This window comes from Procambarus clarkii, chromosome 92 (genome assembly GCF_040958095.1).
Source record: "Procambarus clarkii isolate CNS0578487 chromosome 92, FALCON_Pclarkii_2.0, whole genome shotgun sequence".
Lineage (NCBI taxonomy): Eukaryota > Metazoa > Arthropoda > Malacostraca > Decapoda > Cambaridae > Procambarus > Procambarus clarkii.
Window position 1 is genome coordinate 16,319,231 of NC_091241.1, and position 27,670 is coordinate 16,346,900.

General features: G+C 42.8%; 1 protein-coding gene across 13 annotated transcripts in view; it reads right to left on the reverse strand.

The window, feature by feature from the left end:
* The window catches only part of LOC123774996 (solute carrier family 23 member 1), a 148,339-nt gene that overhangs the window by 70,010 nt on the left and 50,659 nt on the right, over positions 1-27,670 (reverse strand). For all 13 annotated transcript variants that reach the window (XR_011225973.1, XR_011225974.1, XR_011225972.1 and 10 more), the window contains one exon: positions 12,361-12,687. Coding sequence is in view for 5 of the 13 variants with exons in the window: in XM_045769697.2 (XP_045625653.1) it covers positions 12,361-12,687 (327 nt within the window). In the remaining 8 variants the exon portion in view is untranslated. The remainder of the gene's footprint in view (positions 1-12,360; positions 12,688-27,670) is intronic.

Consider the following 27,670-nt stretch of genomic DNA (forward strand, 5'->3'; position numbering starts at 1 on the left):
TATATTATAAATTATTTAGAGCTATATTATAAATTATTTAGAGCTATATTATAAATTATTTAGAGCTATATTATATATTATTTAGAGCTATATTATAAATTATTTAGAGCTATATTATAAATTATTTAGAGCTATATTATAAATTATTTAGAGCTATATTATATATTATTTAGAGCTATATTATAAATTATTTAGAGCTATATTATAAATTATCAGGAGCTATATTATAAATTATCAGGAGCTATATTATAAATTATCAGGAGCTATATTATAAATTATCAGGAGCTATATTATAAATTATCAGGAGCTATATATTACTTAGAGTATGAACAGTCACCAGGACCAAGGTTCACGAAGCTCCATGTGTTTCTTGGTAAGAAAGTGTGCTACGAAGGTCCTTAAGTATTGCCTAACAACGTGCCTAGGTCCAATTCATAAAGATATACTTACGAAGATTTTAGCAACTTCACTTACATCTCGCTAGATGTCACTAGGGCTTTTCGTTTGGCCAATCAGAGAGAAAGTAACATTTTTCATCTTACAGCTGTAGCCAATCAGGACGCTGGCATATCGGAGCTTATCCGTGATCAAAGGCCACCTATTTACGTCGAATTTTCTTATTAAATTAGTAAATTTTGAAGTAAAACTATGTTTTTTCAACTTGTACAGTCAGCACCGACATTGTTATAAACAAATATGTTACATTTTTTGTTTACCTACGTAATTTTAAGAGATATTGTGTGCTTTCCTTGTCACTCCCAAGATTTGAGAAGCTATGGTATTTATTTACATATATATTTACCTAAATTTACCCCAAGGGCCACTAACTATCTAGTGGCCTCGACGAGGACAGAAAGCCGGCGGATTATTAAAGGTCCTGCCAATTGTCCTAATGATATTTTCTAGCTAGATTTTGGCATTTACGACTTCAGCGGGTAGGCGGTTCCATGGGTTTTAGCCCTCTGGGTGAAAAAAACATCTGTTTTCAGTCCTGCTTGAGAGAACATACTCTCCAACACTATATCTGTGACTGCCCTGTTGTGAGGGGATGGTTCACCAGCTCACTTACAATAGTGCTCTTATGCCTGTGGGAGCCAGTACACTTGTTAAGTGCACTTGTTAAGTGGGCGAACTTAAGTTTGGTAACCAGCAACTGAAACATCTAGTGTTTGGGCTCATGTGAGAGCCCCAGTCATCAGCAGTCCATAAATGTTACCCTGGCCGGGGTGGCATGTCTGTGGACAGTGCTAGAGCTGATAGCATCATCTCATTATATGGCTTTGAGGCGAGACTCGACTTTGCGCGGGAACAGCTAGGCCCAGGCGTGGGTGAGCTGTGGGCCTCCCGCGCTCGCTGGTCACTTGAGTCGTTGTCATGGAAACAGCCGCCATCTTAGTAAACATCTTGAGCCGCCATGTTGGTCGGCCATCTTGGAGTTGCCCTAGGGGCTATGCTACACCGTCGCTGATTGGATGAGAGGGGTAGGCCGCTGTATGCCTTCCTCTCATTGGTTATTTCGAAAAGGACGCGGGGATCGTCGGTGTGAGCATCATTTTGAACCCAGCTGCCACTCTGTCAAGACGCTTCTCTGTACTCAATTCGGCCAAATTGAAGTATAGGGCGTCGTGGTGGCTGGACTACTCAACTGCTGATGCTTCCTGCTTCACCAACGACAGCGGTCGTCACAGAATCCGGCCGAAGTCGTCGCTTGGAGGGGTTTAAGACATATGTACAGTGGGTAGAGGTAGAGTGATCTGGGATCGTGGGGAATGTGCATACGAGCAGTAACAGACTCGTATATCCCATACCAGTGATGATTAGACTTGCTAGTGCTCTGTAGCAGTCGATGGGAATGGGGAAATTCGTGTCAGGGTTAAGGCAGATTTCCCATGTTTGTGTGAGACGCTATCGTTGTGCGCGTCACCTGGGTACGAACGCTACACTTCACCGGTGGGTCGAGGGTGCGAGCCGAGCCGTGTGTTGAGTGGGAGGGGTTCGAGTGTGCGCCAATTTTTCGAATAAATACCACATAAGGTATTACCGCCGCCTCCGCCACCCTGAGCGAGTCAGCCACCTATAGCGGGGTGCCTAATGTATGAGTATGGTGTGTAGCCGGCAGTGTGAATGAGTAAGTACCTATGGGTGTATTTCTGGTGATCTGTTAGTCTCTAAAAGCTTGAATTCGAGGTCAAGTGTTCCGTCACATTGTCACGCAGCACCTGTTCAGGTGGAGTGAATTGTGGGCGAGGAGATAATCACCTTTGTTGTCATCTTGTCAGTCCAGAGGGACTTACGTCTGGTGTACACAGACGTACAGTGTGTGTGTGTGTGTGTGGGTACACATGGGAACAGAGTATACATAGATTAGCCAAGGACTGAGAGGATGTCCATGTAATAATTATATTATTCATTGTGGTAATCATTTTTGATCGTCCGTGGGACGGAGTGATATCATTTGCAGGTGTGGAATTCCAACACTGAGCGCTCAGGTATGTGTAACGCCAGTGATTCCTGGCAATGATTATTGTGGAGTGTACCACAGTGTGGTCTTAATTTCTTGCATTGTTCCCAGGGCTGTGACAAGTGTGATTTATATTTATATATATATGTATTAACGTAATTTTGGTAGAATTTGGTGAGTGACGAGGCTGGCTGGAGAGACCGCCATCGCTCTGTCAAGTAAGGTAATTCTCGAGAGTGTTTATCGATATGCGTGATCGATAAATCACTCACCCATGTGATTTAGGAGTGCGAGATCTCCTTAGTGTTCCCAATAACGTTTGATAGCTGTAGGCTACATGTGTCAGCAGTAATTATATATATATATATATATATATATATATATATATATATATATATATATATATATATATATATATATATATATATATATATATATATATAAATATTTTGTTTTCAGTCGCATATAGTCCTGGGGACCATTCAGGCTTGTTTGCATTCAGGCTTGTTTGCATATATAAATATAATCGTAGTGTCACAGTGCTCAGTGTTATTGTTTTATTTACTGTGTGGTGATTGAAATATTTTGACCTATGTTCTAGGGGTTATTGAGAGCACTGGGGTCATTTGCAACAGTAAGTAAGTGTGTGCAGTATTCTAATATTTGGAAATTAGAGTACTTGCCGTGTGTTATTGCAAAGGGGTTGTTATTTGATGGTGATTGTTGCTAGTGTTGAGCATCACCGTATGTGATTGCAGTTCAGTAAGTCATTGTGGGGCAGGGTTCTAGAGGGTTCATGTCCTGTATGTTATTTTACTAGGTGCTGCAGTATTGTCATTGCAACCGGATTGTAACGTAAATCACTGTGATTTGTCATTGTCATGGGTGAACTCGGCTGTAGACGAGTACTTGGGTACACATATATTCTCCTGTTATCTGGTAGGACATCGAAGTCCAGTATTCAGTGAGGTGATTGCGAGGCAATTAATATAACGTAACCAAGGGAACGCCCATTGCTTTAAGAGAATTTGTTCTTTGACAATTTGAGTAACGTAGAATACGTTTGGGTTAATTTACTTTCCTGCAAGCAGCTACGATAGTCTCGAGGAGCCTAGCCATCAGCCAGATAAGAATTAGAGTATTGTCTGTCGTAATTAACGGTCAGTGGGGCGGGTAATTGACGTGTTTCAGGAAGTCAAAGTAATTAACCTCGATCCTAGTTTGATCGACTCACACGAAGGCTCCATTGTTCCATTAACGTAACGTCGTTATTTATCTGCCCGGAAGTACCAGCACTTGATTGACTCGTGGGAGGAGTAGCGTCGTTTTAGAATAACGTAAACGTGGGGCTAATTACTGTTATTAGCCGCCTGAATTGGTCTGAGTATGGAAGGCTCAGACGGAATTCATACCTTAATGTAAATTGCTGAGCCAGTGTGAAAGGTTGCGTATTTTAATTGTTTAATTATTGATCTTGAGGATAGTAATTAATTACTCTAAAGGTAATCACGAGTGATTACCGTTCTCTTAGCACTTTGGACATTGTAAATCAGAGTTTACCATCGCTGAGTGATTAGTAACCGATTAACGTAAATTAACGTAACTAGTAAAGGGATTAATCAGTTGTCTGGTAGTACAGGGATTAATGGGATTTTCTCACGAATGCTCGACGGGTAGAGTGTTGTGTAATTTCCGTGTTTGTGTTATTAACGTTATTGTGTTATTAACGTAAATCAATTGTTATTGATTGTTGATCGTCCGTGGGACGGAGTGTTAACGTAAGGATTAATTTGAGGAAGGGTGCTGGAGTTGCCAGTGAACCCATTAGTTATTGTTGTCATTGAAAGACTACTGATTTGATTACATTGCAACCACTATTGCAGGTGTAGACTGCACTGAGGCGTGGAACAGTTAGGAGGTTACTGGAGACGTGTTTCAGAACCTACTGTGTCATTTGTTGTAATTGTGATTATAGATCTGTTAGTTCTTGTTTCTTGTTGATTCCTCTGTGGTCACGCTTATGTTCGAGTTAGTTCATTATGCAGTCCGAGGGGCTGGTGTCTAGCTGTCATTGCTAGTGTCACAGGAAGGATTTGGAGTAACGTCATTGACATTTCTTTTTATTTTGTTGTAGTAGTTAGTACTTTACTGAATAAACTAAGTTGTTATGGTTAACACTGTCTTTTCGTTACACCCCCACACATTATTATTGTTATGCAAATGTTCTTCACACTCGACTAATAAAATTGAGACTAATTCTGAGCTTTGGACCAAATATACGGCACCACACAACAATAAATTATTGTTGTGAGAGCCCGTGACCTACTCGTTAGATTCGCTTTGGCGAATGGCGAAGGTCGGCGGCCTAGTGGAGGGGATTTCAATTTTCATTAGGGTCTCGGCGTTTGCTCGCGCCTAGTCAATTGTTCATACATGGTCCCAAAGTGAGGAATGAGCTGGTTACTACACTGGTGTGTTAGCTAAGCAAGTCCTTCCTCAGGCGACCTAGTTGAATATCACGACAGGAATAAAGGTTAAAGAATAAAGAAAATTCTTAGAAATTTTCCGAGCTAAAATTCCTTATACCAATTACATTTTATTCCAAAACTTCTCACAAGTCACATCATAAAACTCTCACACCTGTTACCAGTAACTTCAAACCAAATGGTATAAGGTACCTGAAGCTCTCTAATTACTTCATACACTCAGGAATATTGGAAGATATTCTTGTGCTGCACCTAGATTTTGCTAGTGGTGGATAATATTTATTACTACTAGTATTATCCTTATTAAATCATAAATGTTAACAACGGATCATTAAGACCTCATATTGATATGTAATGTTAGTAATGTTGACCAAACCACACACTAGAAGATGACAAGACGACTACAATGTTATTAATACTGTATTTCTTTTGAACCATTAAATTGTGCAGTATGGATCAATTTTTCACTTCTTTGGATATACAGTAGAAATGATAGTTTAAACAATCCATAAATATTTGTTGAATTATATTTTTTTATTTAAATAACTGGATCAATATTTTTACAGCTGACAGGATTTGTTTTACTCACAGGTGCATTATCTGTTAACAAAAATAGGTTTATTGTTACACATAATGGTGCTACATAGTCTTCCCGGCTTGGTGCCGTCTTTTGGCACCAAGATGGCTGCTGGCCATAATAGCCATATAGTCATAATTATAGGCCTAAGTATCCAATGACAAAAGTGTTTGAAGTTTCTACCCTTCTCCTTACCTAACATCATTTGTTCGGCATATTTTTCTTTTATGTCTCACCCAGATTTAATTTCAAAATTAAACCAAACAAAATAAATTAAAAATGGGTATGTATAGCTATGGTTAACCCCTAGCTATACTTATTACTAGGTGAACAGAGGCATTTGGGGATAGTAAATGTTCCCACCAGCCCGGGATCATCACCTTCTCTCATATTTCATGTTCACCAGTGTTTATTTACTTAATAACTGCTGGTATAATATCTTGCTATTATAAAACTAATTCTAGTATCACAAAAAACATATTTACTACAAGTTTCAAGCAGAGAATGTGTATATAGCTAACACGAAGAATTATTCCTTGTTGAGACCCGACAGCTAAAATGTTTGTTTATAATAAAATCGATCTTCGTGGTTGCGTAGTAGAGAAAAATTTAGTTATATCGAGTTTACGTAAAGCTACGAGCGGTCGAGAGCGATCTTAGCGCAAAGGAACATACGTAAGAAGATTTTCATACTTAGATGCCTACCTGAAAACCAACGTAACCGGTAGGAAGATACTAAGAAGGAAAACGGTCGTAAGTACATAACTGCTTCGTGAACCTGGCCCCGCGGAGGCTTCCATCAGCTCTCTCCAACAAACCATAAAATTATTGTTACGAATCTCACTAAAAATTCTCGTTTTTACCACTTAATTTAGTAAAGAATTTGTCCATATGCATTTTAACGGGAAAATAATCCAGTACTGTAGAACTAGTAGCAGTAATAAGGTAGCCACTAGCACTAGTAGCCAGTAGTTATAGTAGCCACTAGCACTAGTAGCCAGTAGTTATAGTAGCCACTAGCACTAGTAGCCAGTAGTTATAGTAGCCACTAGCACTAGTAGCCACTAGCACTAATAGCCAGTAGTTATAGTAGCCACTAGCACTAGTAGCCAGTAGTTATAGTAGCCACTAGCACTAGTAGCCAGTAGTTATAGTAGCCACTAGCACTAGTAGCCAGTAGTACTAGTAGCCACTAGTTACTAGTAGCCACTAGCACTAGTAGCCAGTAGTTATAGTAGCCACTAGCACTAGTAGCCAGTAGTTATAGTAGCCACTAGCACTAGTAGCCACTAGCACTAGTAGCCAGTAGTTATAGTAGCCACTAGCACTAGTAGCCAGTAGTTATAGTAGCCACTAGCACTAGTAGCCAGTAGTTATAGTAGCCACTAGCACTAGTAGCCACTAGCACTAGTAGCCAGTAGTTATAGTAGCCACTAGCACTAGTAGCCACTAGCACTAGTAGCCACTAGCACTAGTAGCCAGTAGTTATAGTAGCCACTAGCACTAGTAGCCAGTAGTTATAGTAGCCACTAGCACTAGTAGCCACTAGCACTAGTAGCCACTAACACTAGTAGCCAGTAGTTATAGTAGCCACTAGCACTAGTAGCCACTAGCACTAGTAGCCAGTAGTTATAGTAGCCACTAGCACTAGTAGCCAGTAGTTATAGTAGCCACTAGCACTAGTAGCCACTAGCACTAGTAGCCAGTAGTTATAGTAGCCACTAGCACTAGTAGCCACTAGCACTAGTAGCCACTAGCACTAGTAGCCACTAGCACTAGTAGCCAGTAGTTATAGTAGCCACTAGTACTAGTAGCCAGTAGTTATAGTAGCCACTAGCACTAGTAGCCACTAGTACTAGTAGCCAGTAGTTATAGTAGCCACTAGCACTAGTAGCCACTAGCACTAGTAGCCAGTAGTTATAGTAGCCACTAGTACTAGTAGCCAGTAGTTATAGTAGCCACTAGTACTAGTAGCCAGTAGTTATAGTAGCCACTAGCACTAGTAGCCACTAGTACTAGTAGCCAGTAGTTATAGAAGCCACTAGCACTAGTAGCCACTAGCACTAGTAGCCACTAGCACTAGTAGCCAGTAGTTATAGTAGCCACTAGTACTAGTAGCCAGTAGTTATAGTAGCCACTAGTACTAGTAGCCAGTAGTTATAGTAGCCACTAGCACTAGTAGCCACTAGTACTAGTAGCCAGTAGTTATAGTAGCCACTAGCACTAGTAGCCACTAGCACTAGTAGCCACTAGCACTAGTAGCCACTAGCACTAGTAGCCACTAACACTAGTAGCCAGTAGTTATAGTAGCCACTAGCACTAGTAGCCAGTAGTTATAGTAGCCACTAGCACTAGTAGCCAGTAGTTATAGTAGCCACTAGCACTAGTAGCCAGTAGTTATAGTAGCCACTAGCACTAGTAGCCACTAGCACTAGTAGCCAGTAGTTATAGTAGCCACTAGCACTAGTAGCCACTAGCACTAGTAGCCACTAGCACTAGTAGCCACTAGCACTAGTAGCCAGTAGTTATAGTAGCCACTAGTACTAGTAGCCAGTAGTTATAGTAGCCACTAGCACTAGTAGCCACTAGTACTAGTAGCCAGTAGTTATAGTAGCCACTAGCACTAGTAGCCACTAGCACTAGTAGCCAGTAGTTATAGTAGCCACTAGTACTAGTAGCCAGTAGTTATAGTAGCCACTAGTACTAGTAGCCAGTAGTTATAGTAGCCACTAGCACTAGTAGCCACTAGTACTAGTAGCCAGTAGTTATAGAAGCCACTAGCACTAGTAGCCACTAGCACTAGTAGCCACTAGCACTAGTAGCCAGTAGTTATAGTAGCCACTAGTACTAGTAGCCAGTAGTTATAGTAGCCACTAGTACTAGTAGCCAGTAGTTATAGTAGCCACTAGCACTAGTAGCCACTAGTACTAGTAGCCAGTAGTTATAGTAGCCACTAGTACTAGTAGCCAGTAGTTATAGTAGCCACTAGCACTAGTAGCCACTAGTACTAGTAGCCAGTAGTTATAGTAGCCACTAGTACTAGTAGCCAGTAGTTATAGTAGCCACTAGTACTAGTAGCCACTAGTACTAGTAGCCAGTAGTTATAGTAGCCACTAGCACTAGTAGCCACTAGCACTAGTAGCCAGTAGTTATAGTAGCCACTAGCACTAGTAGCCACTAGCACTAGTAGCCAGTAGTTATAGTAGCCACTAGTACTAGTAGCCAGTAGTTATAGTAGCCACTAGTACTAGTAGCCAGTAGTTATAGTAGCCACTAGCACTAGTAGCCACTAGTACTAGTAGCCAGTAGTTATAGTAGCCACTAGCACTAGTAGCCACTAGTACTAGTAGCTAGTAGTTATAGTAGCCACTAGTACTAGTAGCCACTAGCACTAGTAGCCACTAGCACTAGTAGCCAGTAGTTATAGTAGCCACTAGCACTAGTAGCCAGTAGTTATAGTAGCCACTAGCACTAGTAGCCACTAGTACTAGTAGCCAGTAGTTATAGTAGCCACTAGCACTAGTAGCCACTAGTACTAGTAGCCAGTAGTTATAGTAGCCACTAGTACTAGTAGCCAGTAGTTATAGTAGCCACTAGTACTAGTAGCCAGTAGTTATAGTAGCCACTAGCACTAGTAGCCAGTAGTTATAGTAGCCACTAGCACTAGTAGCCAGTAGTTATAGTAGCCACTAGTACTAGTAGCCAGTAGTTATAGTAGCCACTAGCACTAGTAGCCACTAGTACTAGTAGCCAGTAGTTATAGTAGCCACTAGTACTAGCAGCCAGTAGTTATAGTAGCCACTAGTACTAGTAGCCAGTAGTTATAGTAGCCACTAGTACTAGTAGCCAGTAGGTATAGTAGCCACTAGCACTAGTAGCCACTAGTACTAGTAGCCAGTAGTTATAGTAGCCACTAGTACTAGTAGCCAGTAGTTATAGTAGCCACTAGCACTAGTAGCCACTAGCACTAGTAGCCAGTAGTTATAGTAGCCACTAGCACTAGTAGCCACTAGCACTAGTAGCCAGTAGTTATAGTAGCCACTAGCACTAGTAGCCACTAGCACTAGTAGCCAGTAGTTATAGTAGCCACTAGCACTAGTAGCCACTAGCACTAGTAGCCAGTACTTATAGTAGCCACTAGCACTAGTAGCCACTAGCACTAGTAGCCACTAGCACTAGTAGCCACTAGCACTAGTAGCCAGTAGTTATAGTAGCCACTAGCACTAGTAGCCAGTAGTTATAGTAGCCACTAGCACTAGTAGCCACTAGCACTAGTAGCCAGTAGTTATAGTAGCCACTAGTACTAGCAACCAGTAGTACTAGCAGCCAGTAGTACTAGCAACCAGTAGTACTAGCAGCCAGTAGTACTAGCAGCCAGTAGTACTAGCAACCAGTAGTACTAGCAGCCAGTAGTACTAGCAACCAGTAGTACTAGCAGCCAGTACAACTAGCAACCAGTACAACTAGCAACCAGTAGTACTAGCAACCAGTAGTACTAGCAACCAGTAGTACTAGCAGCCAGTACAACTAGCAACCAGTAGTACTAGCAGCCAGTACAACTAGCAACCAGTAGTACTAGCAGCTGGGAGTCACAGGATATGCCAGAGTAAAGTTGCAAGGACAAGTGTCGGACTACCACTTGCATGAGAATGGGACTCCACAAGGAGGAGTCCTCAGTCCTAGTCTTTTTAACATCCTTATGGAAAACCTTGTTACCATGACATTTACAGAAGGGGTTAAATTGCTAAGCTATGCTGATGATATAGCATTAGTCATTACAGGTCCTTCACTTCTAAATAAAGCACAAGAGGCGTTAGATAAAGTAACATCTGAATGCAGAATTTTAGGGCTTAAAATATCTGCACAGAAGTCGAAGGTAATGAGACTAGGCGGCAACACTCCAGACAGGCACCTACGCATTCAAGACTTTAACCTTCAGTGGGTTACACAATATCAATATCTCAAAACGTGGATAGATTCTAAAATGACATTCAACAAGCAAATTCAATATCTGAATTTCGAAAGCAAAATCACGACTGAATATAATGAGAGCAATCACAGGGCCCCGTCTAGGAGCAGGACACAAAGTGTTAAGAATTTTTTTCAATCACACCTTTAGTTCCCTAGTTGATTATGCAGTCACCCTTCTCACTCTTGCTCCTGGTCAGTGGGCAAACGTTGAGGTTCTTCAAAACGATGCATTGCGAGTCATAACAGGAGCTCCCAGATGGACTAAAATACTGAACCTAAGACTAGAAACCAAGCTAACGTCGATTGAAATAAGGGTAAAAGGGATTGCTGCGTGCATGCTGACCAAGATATTGACTAGACCTAGATTCAGTTTACTTAAAAATATAATCAATAGCGCACCAACTCGGGACAGAAGAGCCTCCAATAGCAACAGGTGGACCCATTGTGTGATAAACACCATCAATACATTCGATATAACAAACACAGTCACTGATAGGGGGTGTCGATGAAATACATGCAGACTGTTATGCAAGCTCTTGGGAATCTTTACCAGCAGACTTTAAGATTATGGCTCTTGAAGGAAGAAAAGAACCAGACTAATCCTCATCTGCTACGTAATATTAGCCTTTCCAGTGGAGACTTTCGGTACCGTGGAGAGAGGGGACCTATTGCACGAGTGACAACTTCTCCCCTGTATCAACCTATCCTGGCTTTGTACCCTGGAGAGGTCACTCCAGACCAAAACCAGAGCGTAACTTCAGTCTCCTGAGACTGATGGATGCCTACTACTACTATTATTGTTCTGATGCATAAAGAAGCAAACTTGGCATCCGACAGCTTCACTTACTTCACAGATGGATCAGTAGACCAGCAGGGACAAGAAACCGGAGCTGCAGTTAAAGCAGGAAACTCTGTAAATAGTTGGAGGCTCTCAAATGGGTGTTCGACTTTACAAACAGAGATGCTAGCCATTCAAAAGGCTTTGGAACATGCTCTTGCTGAACATCAACAACATGTTATCATACATGCAGATTCGAGAACCGCCATTGAAACCTTGCAACAAGAACACATATGTGACAACATCCATCTGATCACAAATGTCATATCATTAATGCAAACACTCAAACATCAATGCCGCCTAGTACTTATTAACTGGGTGCCAAATCATGTGGGAATAAAAGGAAATGACATTGCAGACGAAGCTGCAAAAATTGCAACTAAGAGAAGAAATGAAGACATTTACATACCACAGAGTCTATCACAGATTAAGAAAGATATTAGAAATAGAGCAATGCAAAAGATGTACATTGACCACAACACAGCAGTTGCAACATCAGGATCTGCGGGTTGGTACAAGAATTCAACCAACTACGAACCACTTAGTTTGACGAAAGGGAGCAGTAGAGCAACAGAAGTACACTTACATCGCATCAGGCTTGGATACCCATGTGCATGGGAAATAGGCTTACAGGTTCCGGAAGATGAGAGGAAATGTCAACACTGTGGAGAAATGCCCGACAGACCACTGGAACATTATCTAACACAGTGCACAGTTACAAACCCATTAAGATTTCAACTTAGATTCAACAGAGCAGAAGAAGTTGTTAAACACATATGACAAAATCTTACTGAAGCGACCATACGAGTCATAAATACTCACACTTAGTGGGCCAGCCAGAGGCTTAGGGCCTGCGCACGAATATCCTTGCAAAAAAAAAAAAAAAATAGCAGCCAGTAGTACTAGCAGCCAGTAGTACTAGCAGCCAGTAGTACTAGCAGCCAGTAATACTACCAGCCAGTAGTACTAGGAGCCAGTAATACTACCAGCCAGTAGTACTAGCAGCCAGTGCCAATAGTTGAGTTACCTGGAGGCCGAGAAAGATGCACATGTACCAGGGAGGAACGTCGTCAACCTTGTACAGCAGTTCGTTCGTACACGCGTCCGGCTGTGTCGCTGTCTGCACCTCCGGGTACACTGACATCGCTCCTGCTGGCTGTGTTGACGTCGCTCCTGCTGGCTGTGTTGACATCGCTCCTGCTGGATGTGTTGACGTCGCTTCTGCTGGATGTGTTGACGTCGCTCCTGCTGGCTGTGTTGACGTCGCTTCTGCTGGATGCGAGGTGTCCTCCGGCAGCTCCTCTGGCGGGATGGGGACCATGGACACCACGAAGCCATTCTCCAGGCCGTTCTCCTGTTGTAGGATAAGCGCATAATATTTAGAATATATACCTCAATTTACTTGAGGGCCACCATTATTAACATAAATATTGGCCACCTATATTTAAATGCCATTATATACACGTGTATGCTACTTTATGTTATTGTTTTATATGTTATTATGTTATATTATGATGTGTTATTAGTAGGTGTTAACTGTGTGTTGCCGGTTGGTGCGCAGCTGTGATAACACCTCGTCTACCCCGCCCTTGTCCTTGCCAGTGTGTCAGTCAGAGTTGCCACCTCAGTTGGAAGTTGGTTGACCCAGGTGTGAGCAGACAGGGAGACTCACTGGTCGCGGGTAGTGGAGCAGGACGCACGTGTGTGTGTGTGTGTGTGTGCTCTGGGTTTTGTTCATATTTATATCTATTTACATATATTGGCTTCTTCCCAGAAGTAAGAAAGAGGATTTTTGGTATGGATCAGTTATCATAATGTTTTCACGATTATATATTTGTAACTTTGTGGTAGGTGACTTATACTTGTATTTGAACCGTTTGGGGATATTGTCATTATTGGACATGGCCTCTGGTGAGGAGTTTGTGGACTTAGATAAATTCCTGGTTTGAAGACTTAGACTTATGAGAAGAGATTTCAGACTCTGCCACATTTGCAGAGATTGTAACTCTAACGTTTAGAAGACAACTAATTGACTTTGCCATTTGTCAAGCCATTGTGGACTTCTACTTCCGTAGAGTAATTGACTTTGTCACTTTTCCAGTCATTGTGGACTTCGCTCCGAATTTAGCGAAGAGTTTAGACATTGCCATTTGTTAGTCCAGTGGGGACTTAGTTTTTTGAAGGCAAGAGAGAAGACTTTGACTTGTTATTGTTGCCTATACTGAGACTTGACCCCACTCTGGTTATGTAACGTCACTACCCACCATGTTCATAACTTTACAGCCAATCATAAGCTGCCTGGTGTACCAATGTCAGCAGGTGATCTTCACGGAGTTACATCTAGCTGCTTGACTTGTGCTTTGACTAAATTGATTGTTACTAGTTGTGGACATGTGTGTATGTGTATAGATAATGTTGTATATAAAGCGGTGTCGTGTAGATTTTATGCAGATTTTCACTTCACACTAGACCCATTTACATTGCCAGACTTGAGGCCAAGTGGCTCATTGATCATTGAATGAAGGTTTTGCACCACGTTGATTAGCAGCCCTTAACCCCTCCTGCAGCACCCGCGTTGCAAAAGGACACTAACAGTGGGCCTATAGTGCTAATAGCTATTTTTTCGTAAAAATATATATATATATATATATATATATATATATATATATATATATATATATATATATATATATATATATATATATATATTGTGACGGTGTTCCCCCCCTTATATTTCTCCCACGCCTGCAGTAAGAGTCATGTCCACTTTACCCGAGCGTTCTCTACGTCGCAGGCATCAGTTTGATATATGTGGGAGAATGTAGTGTTCTCGGAGTGCCGAGAAATTTATAAAAGAAGAGTGTTTTGGGCTGTGGTTTAGGCCCTTTAGGAAGCCAATATGGCGCTGGCTCTTCTGTTTTGCCGCCAAAACTGTGTGACGTCAGTGACACCAGATTGGTCACCGACAGCGACGTGGCACAGGGAGCCAATGAAAACCTCCCGTGGCGAATATGACGTCACGAAGGAAGGGGGGTCCGGTCAGCGCGCCGCGCTGGCGCCATCAGTCTAAGACAGCACGTCAAGAAGGTCGGACGTGTGCTGGGGGGTCCTGTCAGTTGGACAGTTTACCCCGACTCCGGAGGACTTACGCATCACCTGTGGTCTGCCATCACCTGTGGGGTCTTCCTTCGTTCATGTGTTGGACCAGAGAAAGAATTGACAGAATATTGAGCAACAAGTGCTCCAGGAACAGGTGTTGTGCAAGAGTGGAGTCTAGGCAGCGACGTATGCAACAGCTGATAGCTCCAGTGATGACGTAGTTGCTGAGCCAATCCTCCGTGAGGGAATCAGTCTGACACGACACGCCAAGGTTGTTGGACGTGCGAAGATTGGTCCTGTCAGTTTGACAGTTGTTTCCCGCTCCCGTGGATTTTACGCGTCACCCGAAGTCTGCCAGTACTCTGTGAGGTCTTCCTTCGTTCATGTGTTGGACCAGAGAGGGAATCGACGGGATATTGAGCAACAAGTGCTCCAGGACAGGTACTGTGCAAGAAGAAGTGAAGTCTGTGCAGTGACATATGCGACGTCTGAGGCAGTTCACCCGTTTGTGACGGCGTAGTGGCTGAACCGAGCCACTGGGAAGCAGTGGAAGAAGAAAACTATTCAGGAATCCGAACGACTGCAGCCGAGACGTAGGCGGGCAGCCGTAGCTGGGATGAGAAGGCGACGGCCGGGAGACCGACTCCAACCCTACAAGAAGTCGAGGAGGAGCACGGACCTGCAGTGAAAAGGTACGGAGACGACGCGCTTACGGTGGGACGTTGTTTGAGTTCCTGGAGGACACGACAGTGTGTGTGTGTGGGGGCGTTCCCTACACGAGGCAGGAGCCAGGACCAGGAGCTACAACTCAACTCTCATCGGAGGATAGGTGGAAGTAGGTGATTCTAGTTTCCCTCCCAATTCCCCTTTAGTCAGCTATATTATTTAGCCTGAGTATTTTGTATGTCGTGAGCAAGGCTCACCTATGTCACAGTAAGGCACTAGTGTGCAGAGTGGTACTACATAGAGTACCCACGGGATTTATTACTATTATTGGTGTATGCAGGCACCCGGAGTAATTGATGAATTTACTGTGTGGATAATGTCTTTAATGAGACTTTAATATCATCATATAGTGAGAGAATATATATATATATATAAACATGCCAGTATTTGGGAGTTAGGCTATGTGCCCAGTAACTATGTTATTATCATTATATATGTCTATGCTCGTGTATTGAATAATCATTCATGTGTGCAGTGATTAATTGTGTTATCGCCCACGGAAGGAATTACTGAGAACTCCAGTGATATATACTTGCACACGTTATCATTAAGTGAAGGGCAGTGTGTAATACCATGACAGTGAATTGTTGTCACCTTTAATATAGAAATGTTTGATTGAGCACAAGATCACTGTAGCGAAGTATTTACGTGCTATTGTTGCAAATATTGTGTGTTCGAACTTCTAGTGATCTTTGAGAACTTAAAGAAACAGAGCGCGTGACGCCAGGAAAACAAGCAAACAGATAAAGTGACATTCGCGCGGGGGTAGTCGCCCAGCTGATTTTGACATTGACGAGAGGGGGAGTGTTGCCGGCTTGGTGAGTTCATATTATATGTGTGAGAATGAGCGGCTCCCGCCTGAAACAGCTGTTTGCTTATTGATATAATCTTATGGTGTCTTTGAATGAGTTTTAAGTAAAATACAAAGTACATTGGTGTTTCCATCATCCCCTCCATATTTCTTGTGGCTATATAATACCTGACAGCAGATCGTGATAGAAGTAAATACCTGCCTGATATCAGATCTATTGAGTGTGTCCTTGCCACTGTTACCACAATTCAACAAACCCACTGACGTGTTACTGGACACCGAAAACACCAGTTGGCGACCTTGTGGTTAGTAGTAGAGCCCATGACGGGGCGGGCATACAACAGTTAAGTGAACAAGTTGTGTTCCCACTCCTTCTCGATCAGAGGCCGGTTGGGATTGACTGGGATACTCTCCTGGCGTACAGTGGCGCCGCGAGGATAGAGTGAAGACCCGATGGGCTACGGTGAGTGACCTTGAGTGTACTGTTGCTCACCCGAGGAACCCCGACAATATATATATATATATATATATATATATATATATATATATATATATATATATATATATATATATATATATATATATATATATATATATATATATATTATATATATATATATATATATATATATATATATATATATATATATATATATATATATATATATATATATATATATATATATATATATTGGTAGCAGTCTTTCTTGTAAACATATGTTGTTGAAAATGACCGAAAAGGTAAGATTAATAATTGGCAGCTCGTAAGGTAAGTTTAATAATTAGCAAGAGGCTCGACATCAGCCTCGCTTATGTCAAGCCGCCTGTTATCGCTGTATCTATCGATGATTTCTGTGTTGTTTGTTAAGATTTCTCTGGTGATGGTCTGGTTGTGAGAAGAGATTATATGTTCCTTGATGGAGCCCTGTTGTTTATGCATTGTTAATCGCCTGGAAAGAGACGTTGTTGTCTTGCCTATATATTGATTTTTTGGGGGCATACAGTCCCCAAGTGGGCATTTAAAGGCATAGACGACGTTGGTTTCCTTCAAGGCGTTCTGCTTGGTGTCTGGGGAGTTTTTCATGAGTAAATTGGCCGTTTTTTTGGTTTTATAGTAAATCGTCAATTGTATTTTCTGATTTTTATCTGTAGGGATAACGTTCCTATCAACAATATCTTTCAGGGCCCTTTCCCGATATACTGCAGGTATGTTGACGACATTTTTACACAGGTACCTGATGTCAAACATCTGCAGGAGCTGAAGGAGGGATTTGAGCGGAATTCTGTGTTGCGTTTCACTTATGAGATGGAGAAGGATGGGAAGCTGCCCTTTCTAGATGTAACAGTCATGGAAAGGAGCGAAGGTTTCCACACTGCAGTCTACACTAAGGAAACAAACATAGGAATGTGCCTCAATGCCAACAGTGACTGCCCAGACAGGTACAAGAGGAGTGTCGTTAACGGTTATGTCGACCGTGCTCTCAGCCACAGCTCAGGATGGAAGCAAGTCGATGAAGAACTCTGTAGGGTAAGGCAGGTCCTAGTCAACAACGGCTTCTCCAATGGTTTCGTTGAAGACATCATAAGAAGGAAGGTGAAACGCCATGCAACCTCTGAAGAGACAACTAACACAACACCTGTACCCCCTATTAGACTATTTTACAGGAACTTCTTTTCCACAGCTCATAAAACGGAGGAAAGGGTCCTGAAAGATAATGATAATAGAAACGTTATCCCTACAGACAAAAATCAGAAGATACAATTGACGATCTACTATAAAACCAAGAAAACGGCCAACCTACTCATGAGAAACTCTCCAGACACAAAGCAGAATGCTTTAAAAGAGACCAATGTCGTCTATGCCTTCAAATGCCCACTTGGGGACTGTAAGCCTCAAAGAATTCAGTATATAGGCAAGACAACAACATCTCTTTCCAGGCGATTAACGATGCATAAGCAACAGGGCTCCATTAAGGAACATATAATCTCTTTCCACAACCAGACCATCACCAGAGAAGTCTTAACAAAAAACACGGAAATCATCGATAGATACAGTGATAGCAGGCGGCTAGATATCTGCGAGGCACTACACATTAAGAAGTCGACACCAGCAATCAACAGCCAATTAATGCATAACTATATTCTACCCACTTCAAGACTCCGCACCAGTATAGAAGCATCAAGAAATATGGGCCAATAGGCCCTTTGCAGTTACCTCCATTCTTCCCTTTAACTTACAAAATATTATACCCATTGTTTCGTGTTCTGTCTTGTGTTGAAAGTTTGTTTTCACCTCATCCAAAACTGTTGTAACATATCACCTCACCCAAATGCAGGTATAAAAAATCGAAGCTGTTTAAACTCTGTTCAGTTATAGTTGTGTGTATGTAAACTAAAGTCTTTGAAAATGTAATAAGTTATACGAAACGCGCTCGAGTGTCGCATCATACTAGTAATAAAAATGAATTTTGGAAAATTGATTTTTCAGTTACTATCAATAGTGAAAAAAATATAAGAAACATTGAGAAAATTCGTGTTAGAATTATTAATCTTACTTTTTCGGTCATATTTAATAATATATGTCTACAGGAACGACTGTTACCAAAATATACTAATATATATTATATATATATATATATATATATATATATATATATATATATATATATATATATATATATATATATATATATTTATATATATATAAATTATATATATAAATATATATATATATATATTGTGACGGTAACGCGTTGGTGTTCGGCTGTTTCAAAAGCTAGGGGTATGGCCTCGTCACATATAGAAACAAAAAAGAGAAAATCTGGAACTTCGTCTGTGGTAAGGTAATGGGAAGACACACAAAACACAAGTAAATTTAACAATGAGATTTTAATTACGTTAGAAAAGCAAAACATGAATAAAATGGACATACAAATTGGAACATAAAATTAATCAATCAAAATAATAAGAATAATCAAATGGCAAAATGAAAAGTTACGTTAAGACAAGTGAGTAATAACAAGTGAACAATATACAATGCAAATATGGGTGCAGGAATATTGGCTTTAAGCTGCCACCTCTCTTAGTACACGTAAGCCAGAGCTTAGTCTACCAATGAGACGTGTTAACTTGTACCCAGTACCCTCACAGCCCCAGTACTCTCACAGCCCCAGTACCCTCACAGCCCCAGTACCCTCACAGCCCCAGTACCCTCACAACCCCAGTACTCTCACAGCCCCAGTACTCTCACAGCCCCAGTACCCTCACAGCCCCAGTACCCTCACAACCCCAGTACTCTCACAGCCCCAGTACTCTCACAGCCCCAGTACCCTCATAGCCCCAGTACCCTCACAGCCCCAGTACCCTCACAGCCCCAGTACTCTCACAGCCCCAGTACTCTCACAGCCCCAGTACCCTCATAGCCCCAGTACCCTCACAGCCCCAGTACTCTCACAGCCCCAGTACCCTCACAGCCCCAGTACCCTCATAGCCCCAGTACCCTCATAGCCCCAGTACCCTCATAGCCCCAGTACCCTCACAGCCCCAGTACCCTGTACTTCATGAGAACTCTGGCACCCATTTGTTACCCTACTCGTGTAGCCTTTGTTTACCTGGACCTTCAGTGTCGAGGGTGACCCGCCTACCAGATGGGCGCCAGTTGAGGGCTTCAATACTCACACACTCCCCAAGACGTAAGAAATAAGACACTGATGATACGACGGGCTCCAGACAGTTCCGTACTTGTCGTACTCGTCACACTAAACTGCATAGTAAGGAGCTGCCTGCTTCACAGGTACCTTGCTACATAGCCTTCCCGGTTTGGTGCCTTCTTTTGATAATTACTTCATAGGAACCTCAAGATGCTGCACAAGAACATAAGACTGAGCCACCACTCAGGAAGACTCTCTACAGCCTTGAGAGAGAAGACCACCTAGACATGACCAATACAGCGAGAGTACGAACGCCAGAAGAATTCCACTCAAAAGTCAGAAGACATTGACGAGGCAGACTTGGCCAGGCCGCACTTCCCGAGTGACGTAGCTGACGACCCTGAAGAATGGGGCTTGTCGACCTTTAGGACCCCGAATACCTGACGACATTCAAATACAGTAAACAAATATAAAGCTGGGCAAACAGTGTGATGAAGCAAGGATATTGAGCCTGGTGGTGGAGGTGAGGCAGGCAGCGTCACAGTCAGGACACCACCAGCCCCGACCACCACCAGCGGCGATGGCGGTGCTCCACCAACACTGACATACCTTCCCGCCTCATCTTCACCTTGCAGCGTCTCCTCCTCCCCTCCCTACCTCTCCCGTCTCTCTCTCCCTCCCCCTGCACTTGTCTCCGTCAGCCTCACCAAACACTCAGGTGCAGCACCGGGGTGATAACAGAGTGCCGGGGTACATGACAACGCCGCCGGTGTCATGTACGGCCGCCACTGTTGCATCATGCAACAGTCCACTAACGCCCAAGTTTAGTGTTTGCTCACGTAAAAAAGTGAAAGTTGTTCAATTTCATTCAAACTTTATTGACTTGTTGTATATGAGAAGAGTTCCAACGAGTCCAAGTTTCAGCATCGCAGCCTAAATAGAAAGGGGAAAAACGTATTTTTCAAAGAATTTTCACCATTTTATTACTTATTTATTACTTATTTATAAGTAATTACTTATTTAATATTATATATAATATAATATTTAATTATAATATTTAATATTACTTATTTATTACTTATTTATTTTCACCATATTACGCTAGCACACCCAAGTGTCGACTGAAATCATTTCTATGACTCAGCTATCACAACAACATATAATATAGGATTTAATGTAGAAGTTTTCTCCAATGTATGTTTAGTTTGGCTAATAAACCATGTTAAAAGTCCCCACAAACATTATGCAACAATATAATGTATATAAATATTTATAAAATCAATAAATGGATTACATATAAGGTGTAAGTTTCATGTAATCTACATAAATAAAAAAAAAATGTTCGTTTGTTATATTCGCTAATCTCCGAAAGTTCTTCACCGATTGCATCGAAATGTTCACACAATGTTCCATTCGCAGCCGAGCAGGTTTTTATGTACATACTACATAGATGTCACGTCTGTGACGGAAAAAAAAAAAAAACATTTTTGAAGAACTGTGTTTTTCATGTGAAAGAAATCTTCGAAACCTCTTTACCGATTGCTTTGAAATTTTGACACAACGTTGCGTTCGAATAGGCGCGTGTTTTTATACCTACTATATACATGCCTCACCTGTGACAGGGAAAAACATGTTTTTTTTTTTTTAAAGCCGTGCCATCTGTTGGATGTAAGAGCAACGCATGCTGTAATCTCCCAAAATTCTTTACCGATTGCTTTGAAATTCTGACATAACATCCCATTCGAATATGCACATGTTTTTATATACCTACTATATAGATGCCACACCTGTGACAGATAAAAACATGCTTTTTTTAAAAAACAGCGCCATGTGTTGCACGTAATAACAACACACACGTAATACTAAATATTTTACGCATTCCATTTCAGTGTTTCCGATTGCATTGATAAATTTAATTTTCATAGATTTCTATTTATTTAAATTTTTATTTAATTATTTTGTGTGACATTGTCTTGGAGTTGAGCTGTGTTGTTTACCATACCGTTCATTTCATAAGTATAAATGCCACACCTGTGACAGGTAAAAATTTTTTTTTAAGAAATAGCGCCATCTGTTGCATGTAAGAGCCACACACACACACACACTATACTAAATATGTTACGATTCCATTTCAATGTCTTCGATTGCACTGACAAATTAAATTTTCATTCATTTCGATTTATTTTCATTTTGATTTAATTATTTTGTGTAACATTGTATTGAAACTAAGCTATGTTGTTTACCATACCGTTCATTTCATGAGTATAAGTATAGATGCCACACCCGTGACAAGTAAAAAACATGATTTAAAAAAAAGCAGCGCAATCTGTTGCACGTAAGAGCAACTCACGCTATACTAAATATGTTCTAATTCCATTTCAATATTTCCGATTTCATTGATAAATTGAATTTTCATAGATTTCGAATTATTTTCATTTTGATTTAATTATTTTGTGACATTGCTTTGGAATTGAGCTGTGTTGTTTACAATAACATTCATTTCGTGAGTATAGTTTTTTTTTTCATTTTGTTTTTAATTGTTTTCTTAGATTTCAGTGATGGGAACATCAGATCATTTGATGTTCCCAATTTTCTGATGGGAACTTTTGGTGGGGAGGACGAAGGGACAGGGAAGTGGGGGATGGTGGGGAGGACAAAGGGACAGGGAAGTGGGGGATGGTGGGGAGGACGAAGGGACAGGGAAGTGGGGGATGGTGGGGAGGACGAAGGGACCGGGGAGGGGGAATGGTAGGGAGGACGAGGGGAATATCTTGAGTTATCTTGAGATGATTTCGGGGCTTAGTGTCCACACGGCCCGGTCCTCGATCAGGCCTCCTTTTTGTTACACCCCCCAGGAAGCAGCCCGTAGCAGCTGTCTAACTCCCAGGTACCTATTTACTGCTAGGTAACAGGGGCATCATGGTGAAACCATTTTGCCCATTTGTCTCCGCCTCCACTGGGCGGGTCTGAATCTGAAGCGCTGTCCTTCCAGCTGTCTGGCACCTGTCAGGGAAGGGGGAAGTGGGAGATGGTTAGGAGGACATAGAGTTGGGGGAGGGAAGAAATGATGGGGGAAGCGAGGGGACGGGGGAGTGAGGAATGGTTGGGAGGACGAAGGGACAGGGAAGGGGGGATTAGTGGGGGAGCACTAGGGGACATGGGAAGGGTTGCTGTTACTCAGTAATGCACATGCGTTGCTGAGCCACAGCAACGCGTGGCCGGGTACAGCCAGTTTGATTAATAAATGAAAAAGTCGAGTCAGCTTGTAGTTATTAATGATTTACTTCAACAAAAGGAAGTAAAAGACTCTGCCACCTGTGGCTGAGGTTGACATTGACCGATTTCCTCCAAAATTGGGCCCTTACAGATAGGTCTACGTTCATTAAGGTGTATAACTTCTATGGAAATCGCCCGATAAAAAAAAAAAAATTTGAAAAAAATTGATTTTTTTTACTAAATAAATATAGTGGATAAAAATAATTATTAGCTGAGTATCATTTGTGATAGCTGAGTATCATTTGTGATAGCTGAGTATCATTTGTGATAGCTGAGTATCATTTGTGATAGCTGAGTATCATATAGACATTTCAGTTGACACTTGTGTTTGATGATAATTTTTGAACATTAAAAAAAAATAGGTATTTAATTTTTTCTCCCTTTCTGTTTAGGCTGCGATTCTGAAACTTGGACCAGTTGCTGCCCTTTCCACATACAACTAGTCAAAATGTTTGATTGAAATTGAACAACTTTGAAATATATTGAAATTTCGAGATTTTTTAACCTTGTGCCCCTTAAAAAGACAAGAACATATTGATGTGTCATTTGGCAACTTCTGGGTGGCGCTGCTGGCCACACCATTATTTGGGAATATGGGAACTACTGCCTATGTGTCAAGACCTTGCACTTAGTAATTATTAAGTATTGAGTAGCGAGTAGGAATGTTAGATTATGTATAATTATGTGAAATATGTGGAAAGTTAACTTAATGGAAGGAACAGTTACAGTAGGAGAGTTTTCCGATACGCTACCAGGGGAGGCAGGGAGGATTCAGTCGATGTATGTCTGTCTGAGGGTGAACATGTAGCTTACCTTCATCGTGAGTCCAATATGAACGTTATCACCGTGTTTATATTTACATTTGTAGTATTATCTTTCTAAACTACCCAATCTCCCAATCTTCATGTACCCAATCCAAACAAGTATACCATTGTGATCATTGCTGTCTTCTTATATGTGCTATCAATTTGCTGTATGGTGCCTATTATTCTTCATTTAAATTACCAATCAAGCTGTCAATGTAATCAATCAGAACTTTAATATACCAATGTGCTTTAATATACCTACTAATCTCTCTCATCTCATTTTTATACTTTCTTGCAATGTATCTGTTATCATTTTATTAATTCCGCTATAATTTACCTACGTAAAATTATCTTAGATTAAGGACCTGCCCGAAACGCTGCGCGTACTAGTGGCTTTACAAGATCGTAAATTGCCATGCTATGTATCCTCACAAACCCAATATATAAATGCTACTGATGGAGCCGTCTATGTTGAGATATAGAGTGCTGTAGGAGATGATCCAGTGTGAAGTGTATGGACGGGGCTTCTCGCCATAAGAGTTTCCACACTGCTTTAGTGCTGGTCTAGGTATTTGCTTCTGTAAGTCAATGCCGTTATCCAAGGGGGAGTTGTTGTTGTTGTTGTTAATAAATATTAATTTTAAGCAGTTGGTCTTATCTGTTGGTGTTGGTGAGGATGTCATCATGCCTGTGGGTACAATTGGGCACAGCCCTGGAGGCTGGGCCCAGCATCCACCAAGGAAGATTATCTCAAATTAACTTACCAAAAAAACCTGTACCACGATTTTGGGTAAAACTAATGTTATTGTTTTAGATTCAGTTATTCTGTACAAAAAGTTCCAAGCAGCACGGGCTAAGGTGAGCCCGTACTAGACTTACCTGACACAGGAGCGGGGCTATATGTGTAAAACTAATATGTGGTAGCAATTTATTAACACATTCTTTAGCCCCTTCTGCTCACGTGTAACAGGGGCCTAGAGCGTTAAGCTTAATAATAGACACTGTAAAACACATAACAGGTAATACTGTCTCACCCTTATGGTAATAATCCCAGGAGTCGCCTTCCAGCCGTAAATATTAAGGAAATGCTAACTGGAACACATCCTGGGCATGAATGCTGGAGCAACCTTCCATAGAGAAGTGCATCCAGGTGTCCTTGTCAAGACCTCATAGAGACTGTGTGTCACCAACCTGTCCTGACACACACAGTCACCAGTCTGTCCTGACACACACAGTCACCAGTCTGTCCTGACACACACAGTCACCAGTCTGTCCTGACACACACAGTCACCAGTCTGTCCTGACACACACAGTCACCAGTCTGTCCTGACACACAGTCACCAGTCTGTCCTGACACACACAGTCACCAGTCTGTCCTGACACACACAGTCACCAGTCTGTCCTGACACACACAGTCACCAGTCTGTCCTGACACACACAGTCTCCAGTCTGTCCTGACACACAGTCACCAGTCTGTCCTGACACACAGTCACCACCTGTCCTGACACACACAGTCACCAGTCTGTCCTGACACACAGTCACCAGCCTGTCCTGACACACAGTCACCAACCTGTCCTGACACACAGTCACCAACCTGTCCTGACACACAGTCACCAGTCTGTCCTGACACACAGTCACCAACCTGTCCTGACACACACAGTCACCAACCTGTCCTGACACACAGTCACCAGTCTGTCCTGACACACAGTCACCAGTCTGTCCTGACACACAGTCACCAGTCTGTCCTGACACACAGTCACCAGTCTGTCCTGACACACAGTCACCAGTCTGTCCTGACACACACAGTCACCAACCTGTCCTGACACACAGTCACCAACCTGTCCTGACACACAGTCACCAGTCTGTCCTGACACACAGTCACCAGTCTGTCCTGACACACAGTCACCAACCTGTCCTGACACACAGTCACCAGTCTGTCCTGACACACACAGTCACCAACCTGTCCTGACACACAGTCACCAACCTGTCCTGACACACACAGTCACCAGTCTGTCCTGACACACACAGTCACCAACCTGTCCTGACACACACAGTCACCAACCTGTCCTGACACACAGTCACCAGTCTGTCCTGACACACAGTCACCAGTCTGTCCTGACACTTAGTCACCAACCTGTCCTGACACACACAGTCACCAACCTGTCCTGACACACAGTCACCAACCTGTCCTGACACACACAGTCACCAACCTGTCCTGACACACAGTCACCAACCTGTCCTGACACACAGTCACCAACCTGTCCTGACACACAGTCACCAACCTGTCCTGACACACAGTCACCAACCTGTCCTGACACACAGTCACCAGTCTGTCCTGACACACAGTCACCAGTCTGTCCTGACACACAGTCACCAGTCTGTCCTGACACACACAGTCACCAACCTGTCCTGACACACAGTCACCAACCTGTCCTGACACACAGTCACCAGTCTGTCCTGACACACAGTCACCAGTCTGTCCTGACACACAGTCACCAACCTGTCCTGACACACAGTCACCAGTCTGTCCTGACACACAGTCACCAACCTGTCCTGACACACACAGTCACCAACCTGTCCAGACACACACAGTCACCAGTCTGTCCTGACACACACAGTCACCAACCTGTCCTGACACACACAGTCACCAACCTGTCCTGACACACAGACACCAGTCTGTCCTGACACACAGTCACCAGTCTGTCCTGACACACAGTCACCAACCTGTCCTGACACACACAGTCACCAACCTGTCCGGACACACAGTCACCAGTCTGTCCTGACACACACAGTCACCAGTCTGTCCTGACACACAGTCACCAACCTGTCCTGACACAGTCACCAGTCTGTCCTGACACACAGTCACCAACCTGTCCTGACACACACAGTCACCAACCTGTCCTGACACACAGTCACCAGTCTGTCCTGACACACAGTCACCAGCCTGTCCTGACTCACACAGTCACCAACCTGTCCTGACACACAGTCACCAACCTGTCCTGACACACACAGTCACCAACCTGTCCTGACACACACAGTCACCAACCTGTCCTGACACACAGTCACCAACCTGTCCTGACACACAGTCACCACCTGTCCTGACACACAGTCACCAGTCTGTCCTGACACACAGTCACCAGTCTGTCCTGACACACAGTCACCAGTCTGTCCTGACACACAGTCACCAGTCTGTCCTGACACACACAGTCACCAACCTGTCCTGACACACACAGTCACCAGTCTGTCCTGACACACAGTCACCAGCCTGTCCTGACACACAGTCACCAGTCTGTCCTGACACACAGTCACCAGTCCTGTCCTGACACACAGTCACCAGTCTGTCCTGACACACACAGTCACCAACCTGTCCTGACACACAGTCACCAACCTGTCCTGACACACAGTCACCAGTCTGTCCTGACACACAGTCACCAGTCTGTCCTGACACACAGTCACCAACCTGTCCTGACACACACAGTCACCAGTCTGTCCTGACACACACAGTCACCAACCTGTCCTGACACACACAGTCACCAACCTGTCCTGACACACAGTCACCAGCCTGTCCTGACACACACAGTCACCAACCTGTCCTGACACACAGTCACCAACCTGTCCTGACACACACAGTCACCAACCTGTCCTGACACACAGTCACCAGCCTGTCCTGACACACAGTCACCAACCTGTCCTGACACACAGTCACCAACCTGTCCTGACACACACAGTCACCAGTCTGTCCTGACACACACAGTCACCAGTCTGTCCTGACACACACAGTCACCAGTCTGTCCTGACACACACAGTCACCAGTCTGTCCTGACACACAGTCACCAGTCTGTCCTGACACACACAGTCACCAGTCTGTCCTGACACACACAGTCACCAGTCTGTCCTGACACACACAGTCACCAGTCTGTCCTGACACACAGTCACCAGTCTGTCCTGACACACAGTCACCACCTGTCC